The sequence below is a fragment of the Acipenser ruthenus genome, chromosome 13 (genome assembly GCF_902713425.1).
Source record: "Acipenser ruthenus chromosome 13, fAciRut3.2 maternal haplotype, whole genome shotgun sequence".
Classification (NCBI taxonomy): domain Eukaryota; kingdom Metazoa; phylum Chordata; class Actinopteri; order Acipenseriformes; family Acipenseridae; genus Acipenser; species Acipenser ruthenus.
Window position 1 is genome coordinate 27,489,334 of NC_081201.1, and position 15,515 is coordinate 27,504,848.

Genomic DNA, 15,515 nt, shown 5'->3' on the forward strand with positions numbered 1-15,515 from the left:
GTTTTTTTTTCTTTAGTCCACATTAACATATGGGTGTGTCTTATTTATCGGTTCATTTTTGTCGGCTGCTGACTAAGTTTGAATCACACATGTATTTATTGTGTTGCTTGTATTTGTAATTGTTTTATTGTCTAACAGGACCCCTTGTAAATGAGACCTCGGTCTCAATGGGTAAATCTGTATAAATAAATACATATAAAATAAATAAAATGTACCACGCTAAGTTAGCATCTCTTTTTTGTTAAACAAAAAACCAACTGCCAAAAAGCAAAAAACAACAAATGTACGTTGAGTACTTGTTAAATTGACCCTGTGAGTTATTCATTTGGAGCTATTTAGCATCAGCATGTTCTTTTCAGAAAGAAATTATATTAAGTTATCTCATTGATAAATACCTTGTGAATATGGCCCTTAACATTGTGACTTCCGTGCAAAAAGAACATTTGTGTGCCTGCTGTCCACAGTAAAAATGGCACTTTAACACCGTTCTGTATATCAGTATTGGGAAGAGAACTGGAAATGTGAACGGCTTACAGTGGATCAGTACGATGACGGGTAACACTTTTAAGACATCTGCAAACCGTTTTGGAGCTTTCATCATATTCTTTTAATAGAGATTTAACTCACCATACATTTTCTTACTAAACATTATTAATCAGATGCATTTCTTCTGTATCGTACAGAATACATGCTCCAAGTAATTCATAAAGGAGATATCCACCAATGATTTGAACTGACAATTCTTAATTGCATTTGACAGAGCCATGCCCATGAAGGAACGTAATATACATTTAGTCCCATGGCCTTGTCCGTTGGAGCTCTGTAGACACCTCATGAGCTGGCTGAAACGTGATGCAATGATCATTGATTGATGACAGCTATAGCCAGCGGGCTGGACAAGTGGCACTCTGGGTCACCTTCCCCCTGGACAAGGCACGCTGCACGTGGAGGCAGGGGAGGAGGGGGGCCAAACAAAGGAGGCACAGACGAAATGCTATTTATAGGAACAGTTCGATTGCGTACGATTAGAGGGAGGATCCTCCTTTCAGAAACACAACATTGTTTCCAATGGATTTTATTTATTTATTTATTTATTTTATCTGTTTTTTATTAAGAATCCCCAAAACACTAAATCTGGATAACAGACACACCTCAATTGTCATTTTTTTTTTGTTTTGTTTGTTTTTGCAGATGCAGCCAATAGCATTTCAAATCCTCCAATTATCCCTTTCACGGATTTCTATAACTTAACACTGGATCACATTGACATCATGGAAGAGTATAACACCTGGCATTCCTATGGGAATTCACACAGGTAAGGGACTGAGAGCAGGTGTGTCACAGACGCTCTCCTAACAAGAAAAGGTGAATTTGCATGATGACAGTGACATCTGTTTAGCTTGAAAGGGAGTTGTTGTTTTGCATTCAATTGTGTGAGTTTATTATTTGCTTGTGCTTTTAAGTAATTCCATACAAAACTGCAGTCCTTCCCCAGTAGGTAATGTACACTCTATCAATAAACAGCTTTCCTTTCTGTTTTACCACTGGGAAACCATGGCTTGAGAGGGAAATATTACCCTCTCAAGCTGTTGTTTCCCAGTGTTATTTATTTATTTATTTATTACTCCTAGCAATGTATACTGTAAATATACCATCATTCTGTGGTTACTTAGCTGGAAACAGACCGTTTTCAGTAGTTAATTACCACTTCAAAACCAAAGAGAAATAAGCAGCTTGTGTTACATTAGGTTTATTAAATTGCATTATGGGATTCTCCTCCTACTGCATGTTCATTAGCTCTGGGGTTCATGTTGCTTACACTTGATGTTTTTCATTGTGGAAATGGTGTTGGCTTTAAAAAAAAACTGTATTACAGTGACATCTAGTGGTGTAAAGGTAAAGTGAGGTCTGAGGGGTTTTTTTTTACACTGATATCTTTCATCTTCACCAAACAACCTGTAAAGGATTATCAGATGAATACTTCAGAAATCATACATTTTAAGAAATTCAGAAAGGGAGGGATTCTAAAGTGTGCTCATTACAACTGTACAAAAGGATCCATTTTCACTAGTACTTGTAAGTGCTTACACCCCAGTACCACCGTCATACCTAGCTTGCATTGGCTTTTACTCTAAAGTCTTAATTACTCTAGATTTTTGGAAGATAAGAAAACACCCTTAGAAGGTATCAAATGAAACAAAAAAGATATCTAGTTTTATAACTCAACAGGTGTTTTCTACATTCTACACTTTGGACTAAAAAGCTTTGACTACCATTGTGTCACTCCACCCATTTCCAAGAAGCCCAAAGAGAAGGATGCACAAATAGACTTAAATGTAAAGATCATAGAAAAACAATACATTGAAGATAAACCAGAAAATAAACTTGTTAACACCCACAGTATATGGTTCTAAATTTGGACACAGATCATTTTCCTTCTTGTCAGCTCCATCCTGTGTTTAAAATGTGAACTGTCAAAGATAATATTAAGCTTTAGGCTTATTTGACTATTTGTGAATAGTGTTGTTGTTCTAAATTGAAATTGATACCATTTTGTGGTGTGTCTGCATCATGTAATGAGGTATCTCTGTTCAAAACACTTCAGAGTTATTGCCTTGAAACCATGATGTTTGGCTTTCTAGTGCAGTGCAGTGTAATGAGATAGCTCTGTGTTGCTGAATCTCAAACTGAATTTTTTTTTTTTTTAATATGTTTTCATCACTTAGTTTTAGCTAATGATGTTCTCTTATTGTTTTCAGGTTTTCTTTCTGCCAGTTCCCTTTTATTCTTTCAATTGCAGCAAAGAAAACCATAACCCAAAGAGACTCTGAGCAGCAGATGATCAGTATTGCCAGAGTGAGTGCGCTCTCATCATGTGTCAATGGCAAGACATTTAACAGTGTTGTCTCCCTAAATACACTATTTGAATAGAACAATGTAAAATTGCCATTTTTAGAGAACTGTAATTTCACACTTTCACATGGTGACCTCATATGGGGACGGATTAAAAAAAAAAAAAAAAAAAAAAAAACTTGCTTCTAGTCTTTATATGGGGACGTATGGAAGGCGCAAATGCATGACGACCTCATGAAAATACAATTTTTCTCCCATATAAAGCAATGGGGAAAAAAAATCTGTTGAAAATTTTTCCCCAGCTAGTTTTAATATTTCATCTATGAAAGGGCTAAGAATGATGCCTGCTTTGAGCTGGTGGCTGTGTGGTCCAGTGGTTAAAGAAAAGGGCTTGTAACCAAGAGGTCCCCAGTTCAAATCCCACCTTAGCCACTGACTCATTGTGTGACCCTGAGCAAGTCACTTAACCTCCTTGTGCTCCGTCTTTCGGGTGAGACGTAATTGTAAGTGACTCTGCAGCTGATGCATAGTTCACACACCCTACCTAGTCTCTGTAAGTTGCCTTGGATAAAGGCGTCTGCTAAATAAACAAATAATAAATAAAGAGCTCCTATATAATATGCATGTCCTACAGGTTACTCATACTTTAAGAGTAAAGAATTGGAACCCAGGTACTGGGGGGTACAAAAAAATCTTAGATTCCTGCTGCATACATTATTTTAAATGACTAAACAACAGCTTTTAAGACATTTTCACTCTATTTTAGCAAAGCCTTGTGGACAAAGTGTCTCGCAGACAGAGACCAGACATGACCCTGCTGTTCCTCAACATTAAAGTAAGAAGGATGCATCTTGTTAGCGACTCTCTGGATGAGGTAACTTTGGTTTTGAACAGTGGCCCAGAATATCAAAGCTTTTCCGACCGTCAGGGAGGGCTTTTGTGGCAAGGTTTAAATTTTCTGACTGTTTTTTGTGTTCCGAGCAAACATAAAAAAATGGTCAGGAAGGAGGAATGTTATGCAAATTAAGTGGGAACCTAATTAACATACCGCCCATGCAACAATCAAAAGGGTTGAGTATTTTCCATCTAAAATGGTTCCACCTGTTTCAAAGAGACCTAATGGAGATGGGAACCTATTTCCAGTGCATTTAAGTACTAAGAAAAAAAAGGGGTCTGATGATGTGGGTGCAGTGACTCTGAATGGTGATGAAACTCAATATGCTGCTAGAGGTTGCTGTGATTTTAGAGGATGAAAGGGATAATGTAGCTAACCCCAGTTGTTAATGTAACTATAATTTAATAAATGCAGAACATACATTTACAAAATTACATTAAAATTTTCTCTAACTTTCTCTTCCTTTTTAATTTGTCCTGATGTATTTGCTTTGTATGTTCTATTGTATCTTCTCTTTCTCCATATCCCCTGAAACGCCTGTTTTGTTTTTCTCCGCCTTTACTACCTTTCAGTCCCACCTGTCCATTGATTGAAATCCTGAAATGACATAAATCCTGCATCATTAACATATAGGTTTCTCATTTAAACCCTGAATAGTTATTCTGCCACCTTTATGCAGATTGCACCCATTCCACCTGTTGGAAAACAGCAGAAAAGAGTTTCATTTTATGATGGAAAACACATTTGGGATAAGAGTCAGGTTCAAAGTTAAAAGCGAGTTTTGGACTGTCGGAAGACACACTTGATATTCTGGGCCCGTGTGTCTGTACTGTTTGTACTAAAATCAGAGTGTGGCCTCACATCATACAACAGGGGGAGCCACACTGATGCTGTTATAGTAAACAGAACAGCTGTCTCACTGACAAGCTATTACAATTCTGCATTGTCCCTTTGCAGTTGACAAGAAAGAGAGCAGATCTAAAGAAGAAACTGAAGGTCACCTTTGTTGGGGAAGCAGGGTTAGACATGGGCGGCCTGACGAAGGAGTGGTTTCTACTCCTGATTCGACAGATTTTTCACGCTGACTACGGTGAGGCATCTGAGTAAATAGTTATTAACACATGATTTAAACAACAACGCTATTTAGATCCATTGCCATTCAAATCAGTTGAATTGATCCATATATTACATTATTGGAACAAAGTACATTGGACTGAGCTGGAACACCAGATTCATTGCCCTTCAGTCTCCAGTGCTATCAGCACAAAAAAAACCCACCCAAATAAAACTTCATGATAGAGAAACATTAATGAATAAGTATACCTACTTATCTCTTTTTTGTATCTTTTTCACCAACCATTTCTGTGTTATTATTATTTAATTAAGTTTAATTAAGTTTAAGTTTGTTTCTCGCTGTAGAAATAAATGTTTGTTTCATAATTTGTCACTTTGCAGGTATGTTCGCATATCAGATGGATTCACAATGCCATTGGTTTAGTAGCTTGAAATGTGACAACTACTCTGAATTCCGATTGGTTGGAACTGTATCCTTTTTAATACAAAATCAATGGCTTGATGTTGAACTTGAAAAAAAAAAGAGTAGCTGACCATTGTTTACATTGGCTGGCTGAAGTTATGTGGGTGGGTCTTGGCTTGCAAGAAGCCTATGGCTGTTTCCACAAAATGCAGCTTTTTGGTATAAAGTAAATTATCCTTCTCTCTTTCTATTATAAAAGTGATATGATATGAACAGTCTCAGATTCACACACACACAGTAGTCATTTTACAAATCTATTATTCAGGTATATTGGCCAAGTCTTGAAAATAACAACTATATTAATAATAATTATATTAACATTTGTTAAATCCTTGTTAAAATGATGGCAGATAGAACTGTGACAGTGTGAAGCAATGCACATTCACTCTCTAAAATTCCTCAGAGGAGCAGATAGACACAACACCAAAGGCAAAAATGATTTGAACAGGAGTCAAGTAAGGCAAGTCAGCGCCAATGCTTGGCAACGGAGAAATGTGGAACGGTTTTGACTACACTTTCCAATACACTGCCAGTCCTACAAAGTACATAAACAGGGCTTGCCACGACTAAATAGCCCATGACTAACAAAAGCAGCGACTTAATGAAGCATCCCCACAAGGGGAGCCTGTATGAATTTGCAATTCCACAATTTGTAATATTTCATAAATTATTTCTAACCCTAAAAGCTAAGCCTCTCCAAAACTGTAGGAAAAAGGATTATTGAAATACAATCTTGATTTAATTAAGCAAAATAAGCTTTAAAGAACAGTCCTTAGAAAAACATTTCTTTAAACAGCCCCTGCATTTTGTAAATAGGGCACATTGACTTCATACTTGTGCTCTTCTCAAGTACGGCTGTGCGTAAGAAAAATGGTTTTGTAGGTGCAGGCCATGGTGATGTACTTTTTCATGATATTAGTAGGTATTTCTTTTGATACTTGCTCCTGTGGGTTTTCCCCACTTGAGTGCACCATCACAGTACACCACTGTTTTAAAAGGGGCTCCAATGAACAGTTGAAGTAGCAGCACACCTGAAGCATTAGCCTATTAGATTATGAATGGTTCCATATGGAACTGTATGTTGGTCACAGTGGCTGTTTGCATTTACAGAGGGGCCGTATCAGAATGGGAAGAATGTAAGTAGTTATGTAACCAAGCATAAAAGTTCTACACCTGCTGTGTGCAAGATGCCTTTTCATTTTTATAATCCAGATCAAGCCTAATAAGAAAAAAGATTAACATGGTCACCATGACAGGTTTTAATCAACACAATACATGCTTTGTGTAACCTAATTTAAAGCAAATATCTCAAAAGTTTGTATACAATAGGAAATATCGGAGTTCTTTGAACTTTTCTTATTGTTTATAAGATTCATTTGGCATCAGTTTCTGTTTTAGTCATCACATCCAGGTAACTTTTTAAAAAGTTTAAAGCACCCTTGTTGCATCAATAGAGTTCTCAGAATCACTAAGTGCATCAGGCACACCAGTGTAACCATTAACATGTCCCCCTGCAACATTCTGCCCCCAGTGGATGTAAGAAATGCTACATTTGCTTGACTTGGGTTGTCTTAGTTCTAGAGTAAATGTGTTATGTCTTGCTTTTAAAAGTTCCCTGGGATGTTATGACTAAAATAGAAAATGTGACTCTAAATAACAATTAGTTAAAATAAATGAGATATTGTCCTTACTATACCAAGTTAATATGTAGATACATCTATAGACTTTATTTATAAAATACCCTGGACAAACCAAGCACACTCATTGGCTGAGCCTCATGCCACATCTGTTGGTTAATAATGCTGAGAATTCAATATGATGTGCTGTTTGATTGTGATATTACAGTACTGAAGGCAACAACACTGCATAATGAGGCTCTACTCCCTTGCAGCACTGCAGCTCAAACCTGCTAGACAGAGGAAGGGAGCTTTTATCTTACTCTTATATTTGTAAAATAGAAATGTAACCTCTGTTTATTTTACCAGGATGGTGAGTTGTGTATAAGAGGTAGGGTTGCCAAAATGTTTGATTGTTGTTTGCTTAACAATGAACTGCAGGGTGTTGGAAGTTTCTCTTATGAAAGTTTACCACAGTACAGTTCCCCAGTAATTGCCTGCATTCATGTGATGCTTTCATGTGCTTACCATGATTCCACATGTTCTTACTACACTCTGCTATGCTTGTTTACCATGGTATACCACAGTTAACAGTAATAGAGTTATGCCAATCTTCGCCTTGCACTGTACTTAACTAACTGTAGCTGATGGGCCTGGCTGTCTATAATAGCATCACCCTGGACATTCGGTTTCCACCTTGCTGCTACAAGAAGCTGTTGAGTCCTCCCATAGTTCCATGTGACCAGAGTACTCCTGTGGGGATCGCCGCTGTCAGCCTGGATGACTTGCAGCTAGTCATGCCTGTAAGTATATTACAAAAACTCAAGCCTTTGACCACACCCTCTGTATACCAACCTTTTCCCATCATATGGGTAGTCTTTGTCAATGCAGGAAGCAACCAATCACAATGATATTTAAAACTGCAAAATCCACAATTATGTTCACTAATGTTTCCCTGATAGAAACTGTTTGTTTGTTTTTTCCCTGAAGGGAACATATTTGGTTTGCAGTGACTAAAATGCGTAATGTTATATTCATAAAGCTGTAGCATGTTGATCAATGCATACACTATGACTGCAGTGTACTTTGTAGTATGGTTCAAAATTTCGAAAGTTGTCTGTTACAGAATATGACTTTTGAGTGGTTAAGTGTTACAGGTTTTGTAACATTAACTATTTCATTAGCCTTTACAGAAATTGGAGCAAATAGCCCCTATGTTTGTACATGATCATTAATTTAGATCCAGTATTATTTTATTCCTAAAGTATCATATGTTAGTAACCTGTTTTTTAGTGGGAGCTTCCTGTCTCAATAACTTCTTTGCTAATAGACCTTCTGCCTCCTCTCTTCTTGCCAGGAGCTGTGGCACATTTCATGTGTATCATATCCTACCATGCTGGTAAAGCTTAGTATTCCTCATTACTCTGGTCACCAATGATTACATGAACTTACATCAACTCATTTAAATCTTTAAAATAACCAAAAAGCAATTGATGATTGTGGGGTCTTTTTTAATAATCTAAACAGCAGCAGATTTAAACCGTACAATTCATTCATCCTGTTGCTTTTTAATAGTATTAATATAAAGAACAATACTATTTGCTCTATACACCAGTTTATAACTATATGCTTCTGACTGAATGATATCTGTGTATGTAAAACTGTTTTAGTCAAGACCTGATGCTCTTTACTGAATTTGTATTTGTTTCTGAAAGAATGGGTTAACAGATATTAAACACAATATTTTATATTGACATGCAATTAGAATAATTGTATTTCAAAATGCAGTCACTTCTAGTAAATTGTGTCTTTTACATACATATTCACACATTTAATATAAATCTAATTGGTTGTTAGTCATTTAAAGCAGTATCATATTGACCCATCAGGGGTCTCTCTGGTTTACCCTTTTTCTTGGCAGGCATACTGTATTATAGGGGAAAGCTGAACATCAAAGTATCTTAATGACTGAAGGGGAGAATTTACAGACAGATAATTCAAGTGAAGAGAAATATATATTGCTATTCTTTATGTTGACTCACAAGTTAATTAAGGGAGTTCCATTATTACCTCATAACAAGCTACAGCAATGTCATTATTGAGTAATAACAGAATGGCTGACTTCCATAGAAAATAATGGAATAGCAGTCCAGTTGTTGTAAAATGTATGTAAATGTGGAATTTGAGCACACACCACAGTGCCCATTTCAGTACTGTGACTGACACCGTTGTCCTTTTTCTAAAAAGCCCCCCGAACTGCTCTTTAAGTTCCACCTATTGTGTTCTTGAATCTACAGGAACTGGCACATGGGCTCAGTGAACTCTTAGCTTATGAAGGCAATGTGGAAGAAGACTTTTATTCAACTTTTCAGGTGAGAAAAAAAGAACAGCATCCATAACTATTTAATATGAAAAAGGAAAGTTATTCAATGTAAATAGGTGTTCTGTTGAATTAAAATGTGTGTAATGTGTGAGGTACTGAATAATGATACAACAGTGTTCTTGGAAGTCTACCTGTCTTCTGTGCTTATGTCCATTAATTAATTCTATATCACTGTGATTCTCTTGTTCTGCCAACAATTAAAAAAAACAATTGAATGGGCCAGTGCCACACAGAGCTAATTGTCACATTTATCAAAAAGGAGTTAGGACATCTGTGGCAAAGTGGTTTGCAGTGCGCTGGTGTAGTTGGCGAAGTGATTATGTAACAGAAGACAAACAACAAAGTTCACGCTCCAAACAATATGTTTATTTGTAATCCTGGTCTGTCAACCACGAAGAATAATCCCAGGCAATACATAGCAATGTTTATTGCATGACACACTTTCACAAGGCCAGAGTGATTGTTATTGTGCTTGTGGTGTAATACAATTTATTAGTGGTACAGTGGTGCAGTGTTGTCTGGTTTTAGTGCTGGCCTGTAGCGACAGCTCCAGATCATGTTAGCCATCTAATAATAACAAACAACTAGATTTTTAGACACGACAAAACACTTATGGTAATTTTACACTTGTCCTTCAGTGGTTAGCTCTTAACCATTACAAAGGAACAGATCACCTAGCCACGTCCCCTTTTGTACCTTCAGTCACGCCCCCTTGGTTAGCAAGTGCAACTGTTTCTCCTCCAATCCATGGTTGCCGCATCACTTTCCCTCTGGAGCGATGACTTAATGTACCACAGCTGTGCCCCCTTTCTAGATGGCCGACTTCCACCTAACCCTGGGAATGAATTGTCAGACCATCCAGTCCGGGCCACACTGTTCCCTTTACACTGCGTCCTCACAGGTCGGGAGAGAGATTTATCACCAAGAATCATTCTGTCTCTGTCACAACATCATTCTCACTTGGCTGCACCCTGTCTTAGCCTGTATTCCATATTTAACACTTTGGTTCACACACAGACTGTTGTCACAGTCTTGAACTATCCAGGGGTTCCTTAGCTGTGCCCAACTTCAACTTGACTTATCTCAAAATCACAAAACATCCCCTACAATTCTATCCTCATTTCAGGTTTTCCAGGAGGAATTTGGAATCCTAAAATCCTATAACCTCAAACCAGGTGGTGACAGAATCCCTGTTACCAATCAGAACAGAAAAGGTAAGTGTGTTACCGGCTGGTATGAATGCAGCCGATTAACTTAGCAAAGAGCTGCTTCAATGCTATTATCGTGGATATACTTCTTACATAGAATAGTTCCTTTAAAATACCAGTTTGTTTGGTTGTGTGGTTGTTTCTCCCTCCTGTAGTTTCACTTCAATAAAAGATTCAGTCAGAACTACAGATAGAGTTGTACCCTTGATCTTGAACTAATGGGTGTTTATGCAGGACAAATAGGGAACCCTTTTATATAACAGTACATCATTTTTGTGTTGCTTTTATAGTATAATAATGTGTCCAAGTCAAAAAGAAGAATTACGTTTCTAATGTTTTAATAAATGTTATTTAAAAATTAGTAATCCTCACAAGATTAACCATTATGGTCTCATCTTTATTTGCAGAATATGTTCAACTGTATGTAGACTTCCTTCTCAACAAATCCATGTACAAACAGTTTGCAGCTTTCTATTATGGATTCCATAGCGTCTGTGCCTCAAATGCACTGATGGTAAGCATCATTTAAATATCTGAAACAGCAAAGCATCAGCAGCATTTGGAATAGAAAGCAACAGGGATAATATCATTAATCCAGATTTTCTAAACAAAATGGGTGACACATTAAACCAGCATCCTGTGTGTTCTCTTTGTTGACTTAAAAGATCCCATTGCACTTTTCAAAGAGCTATCCTAACTAGCTACTGTACATGTTGCCATTTTCTCACATGTTTCTCAATCAAAAATGAAATGCCCTGCCACGTTCCCACCCCCATTATTGTTTTTGTTTTGTGAAAGCTTTACAGTCTGACATGATTCACTGCAGTCTTTCACTGGCCTGGCTATCAACGGCTTGACGGCATGGCGGCTCTGGAAAGGTTCCAATATGGCGGCGCCCTGCTTTTCAATTTGACCCAGAAAGCTGACAAAAAAAAATTAAATAATGGCGAAACGCTTGATGTTTTCCCAAAATAGGCACAGCGAGGCATATTTGTTATGTATGCAGAGCATTTAGAGAGCCTTGTTATTTTTGAGTACAGGTACCCTTTAATCCTGTTCAGTAAATCTGAATCGTTTTTTCAAAGTATAGTAATGTTACAAAATGCAGTAAGAAATACATATAAATAAGAATATATAAAGCACTGATCAATGACTTGCATTCAATTAATGTTGTAGTGGACAATGGAAGGCAGAAAAGAGAGTTCTGTTGATTTTATGTCAGCAGTCAGTTAAATACTGTAATATTTAAAATCTGTATGAAAAGTAAACAGTGAGGCTGAAGAAATGTTTCTGTGCTGTAAGTTTGGAAGCTCTGTGACTGTAGTACGGGTTTATATGCTTATTGCAGCTTGCTTTTGGCCATGTTTTTTTAAACATCTAGGTTGGAGGCCTGAATTTGATTCAGACCTATAGAAATAGTAGGCATTATTCCAAATAAATACTTAGGCAGAATCCCTCCTGAATTTTAAGCAGCCTTCACAAAAAGATTTCCGTGTGCATTTCTACCTAAATTGTGATTGGATTTGCCGGATTACTGTTTTATTTTTTGTCTGCATTTCATAGCATTTTTTTCTACCTCGCTCAATATTGATAATTCTATTTCCTCAGTCACTTGCTAGTTCTGAGCCATTCTTTAGCCATAACTGATCATGGTCTGTTGCCATGCTTTTTGTCCATGGCAACAGATCATGGCAAAAAACCTTTATGGATCAGGCCTCTGATGCAGTCTCGGATCGTTAACACATACTGATTTCAAGTTACAGTAGTGTTTTGTTCTGTTTTAAATCTGTCTACATTTTATTGCAGATTTTTTTTTTACATATCATTTTACAAACATTTGCTGCTTTTGAATGTTGTACTGTAGAAGCTTGCTTCATATTGCAGTTATTCTCACATGTCGAATGCCATTCATATATGGTCATTAATGGGTTTCAGAACACTTAACTGGGTTAATCAATGGCTTAGGCATTCTGTATAATGGCTTGCTTCAGATCTTGTCTCTCTTTCAAAATTCCCTGTCTGACTATCACCCATTGGTCAACAGTGGAACCTACCTGCCATAGGATTTGTGACTAGACAAAACTAAATGCCAATGCAGGTGTTGTGTAGTAGAAAAGTGAGTGTAAAGTTGCCTTAGGCACTTCTTGTTCTGCTGAAAAGTTATAAAAAGTTTAACACAGCCTATTCACCAAATGCTTTATTTTTCTTAAAGTACATTTAAATGATTGAAAATATCAAAAAGGACTAAAGATATATGGACGTTAAGAAGTTTGTGAGGGATGTTCACGTTAAATGTGTCCAAACCAAAATAATTTCGGATGGTTAAGCCATAAGGCAGCAGCTGTTGAACTGTTTGTTCAGTCTTTACAGGGTTTTGGCAGGCAACAGTAACAGAGGGGAGCTGAGTCTCTGAAATAGCAACACATCTTTGTTGAAGTAACTTAGTGTTCATTGGACTGCTTTACATGGGCTGGGATTTTTAAGGCCCAAGTCACATGCTTTAGAAGGATAAACTCTGGGTAAATGGGATGCTACTTTGACAGGCTGTAACTATTCTGCTGGGGATACATACTAAGAGGGATTACATTCTCAGTAAATGTGTGTTTCAGCTCATTAAGAACCACATCTTAATGTTTGTTTCTTGTTTGCTTTGCTTATGGGGAACTAAGGAAGACTCCTCATTGTAATTATTATTATTATTATTATTATTATTATTATTATTATTATTATTATTATTATTTATTATTATTTATTTCTTAGCAGACGCCCTTATCCAGTGCGACTTACAATTGTTACAAGATATCACATTATACATTATTTCACATTATACAGATATCACATTATTTTTACATACAATTACCCATTTATACAGTTGGGTTTTTACTGGAGCAATCTAGGTAAAGTACCTTGCTCAAGGGTACAACAGCAGTGTCCCCCACTGGGGATTGAACCCACAACCCTCCGGTCAAGAGTCCAGAGCCCTAACCACTACTCCACACTGCATGCAACTTACAGTTTTAAGCTGTGATTTTGTTCTGTGACAACACACAACAACAAAAAATGGCAGACAAAAACAGCCTTTACCGATTGATCTTTTTGCAATGCAATTCAGTGATACCTTAAAAGCAGTTACAATAATATTTAGTAGTATCACATAATGACAAACCATTGTAGTACCATGATCCCACTGTATACTGTATTAGAAGCCCTGTACAACATGTAAGGTACAGGTAGTGGACAAAAAAATGGAAACACCTGGGTAAATGAGGGACACCAAGTATATTGAAAGCAAGGGCTTCCACACAGGTGTGGCTCATGCGTTAATTAAGCAAATAACATCCCAGCATGCTTAGGGTCATGTATAAAAATGCTGGACAGGCCTGGTTGCCTATAATTATGGCTAGCATGGCTGCAAGAGGAGACCTCAGTGACTTTGAAAGAGGGGTGATTGTTGGGGCGCGTTTGGCAGGAGCTTCAGTGACCAAGACAGCTCAACTTGCTGATGATTCACTAGCAAATGTGTCTAAGGTGATGTCAGCATGGAACTCTGAGGGAAAGACATCATCAGCAAAGGGCAACAGTGGACGGAAGCGCTTACTTTAGGATTGTGATATCCGTGCATTAATTCGAAGTGCAAGGCAAAACAGGCGAGCAACTGCAGATCAATTGACTGCAAATTTCAACCTGGGGCGCGAGCAGCCAGTTTCATCAAAAACGGTCCTCCGAGAACTCCACAGAGCGGGATACCATAGTGGCCAAATGCCCTATTAAGTGACTTTACATTGGTGTTTCCATTTATTTGTCCACTACCTGTATAACTCCATAAGGAAAAAGGTGGCAACACAGAGGTACATTTCTTAAAGGGATAGATAGTTAATGGAAAATGTTACCAAAGTAAAAGGGGACATTAGGGGAATGTACAGGTTATCCCGGTAAAGGCAAAATGCAGGTTACATAGATTATGGGAAACACTTCTCTACGAAGCCATTTTCATTATTGTTCCAAAACCGTTGTGTTTCCATTGCTGATAATGTTTCAGTCTACTAATTGCAAAATGTGATCTAACCTTCACATACACATTCTCCCTTAACATCTTGATAGTGTTTGTTTTTTGTACAAAAGCATTGTTGCTTTCCTCACAGCTTCTCCGGCCAGAGGAGGTTGAGATCCTAGTGTGTGGCTGTCCTGAACTTGACATGCATGCTTTGCAGAAAGTAACCCAGTATGAAGGATACACCAAGACAGACCCAACCATCCGGTAAGCATGCTTTCATCAATATTCATGGAGGGGCCCACTAATCTAATAACGTAAAACCTGTCTTTACGGTCACCAGAACTAAACCAGCCAGTAAACCCACAAAAAGAATGGGTAATAATCAAGACCCCCTCTCTTAAGCAGCCACAAATGTTTAATTCAGGTTGAACTTTATTCTGTATGAAGTACTTTATATAAGAGAACTAGGTAGCACATTGGGTTAAAGAGATTGTGATATGAGGTGGGAAAAAAATAACCAATAAAAAAACAGGTGTTAAGACAATACCTAGAATTAGCAGCGATATGTTGCACACACTTTTGTGTGAATAGGGTTTCCCTCCCTTGCATGACAGATTGTTATTCAGATGGGATTCCTGACATGTATTCTGTGATATATAAAAGCGGCATCTTTTGGTTTCAGTCATGATGGCAAGACTGAGTCCCAGAAGAAACCTAATTTGAATGTCATCTGCTACTGTGACCACAACTGCACAAATTACTGATGTTTTTTCAGGAGAAGCAGTCTCAAGTCATGTCAGATTTTCACCCCCAACTTCCTGTAATCATTGAGAAGTATTGTCCCATGTCCTTCCAAAAACGCCTTTTGTCACTAACACTAAACGTCAGTTAGAATCCGGCCTATCCCAGCTGCCCGTGGTGGCACTACACCCTACAGTATTGACAGCGTTATGACAGGTGCTTCTATTTGTTATACATGGCTAGTCATTTCCAGTTAGATAGTCATTCTAAAGATTTAAGATGTATAGA

At 37.6% G+C, this 15,515-nt stretch overlaps 1 protein-coding gene across 4 annotated transcripts in view; it reads left to right on the top strand.

The window, feature by feature from the left end:
- The window catches only part of LOC117417846 (probable E3 ubiquitin-protein ligase HECTD2), a 34,565-nt gene that overhangs the window by 15,018 nt on the left and 4,032 nt on the right, over window positions 1-15,515 (top strand). For 3 of the 4 annotated variants that reach the window (XR_009306750.1, XM_034030225.3, XM_034030224.3), the window contains exons 10-19: window positions 1,192-1,315; window positions 2,760-2,856; window positions 3,620-3,727; window positions 4,706-4,838; window positions 5,204-5,292; window positions 7,546-7,704; window positions 9,199-9,273; window positions 10,411-10,498; window positions 10,900-11,006; window positions 14,635-14,750. Coding sequence is in view for 3 of the 4 variants with exons in the window: in XM_034030225.3 (XP_033886116.1) it covers window positions 1,192-1,315; window positions 2,760-2,856; window positions 3,620-3,727; window positions 4,706-4,838; window positions 5,204-5,292; window positions 7,546-7,704; window positions 9,199-9,273; window positions 10,411-10,498; window positions 10,900-11,006; window positions 14,635-14,750 (1,096 nt within the window). In the remaining variant the exon portion in view is untranslated. The remainder of the gene's footprint in view (window positions 1-1,191; window positions 1,316-2,759; window positions 2,857-3,619; window positions 3,728-4,705; window positions 4,839-5,203; window positions 5,293-7,545; window positions 7,705-9,198; window positions 9,274-10,410; window positions 10,499-10,899; window positions 11,007-14,634; window positions 14,751-15,515) is intronic. The other variant, XM_034030226.3, reaches the window with a different exon arrangement.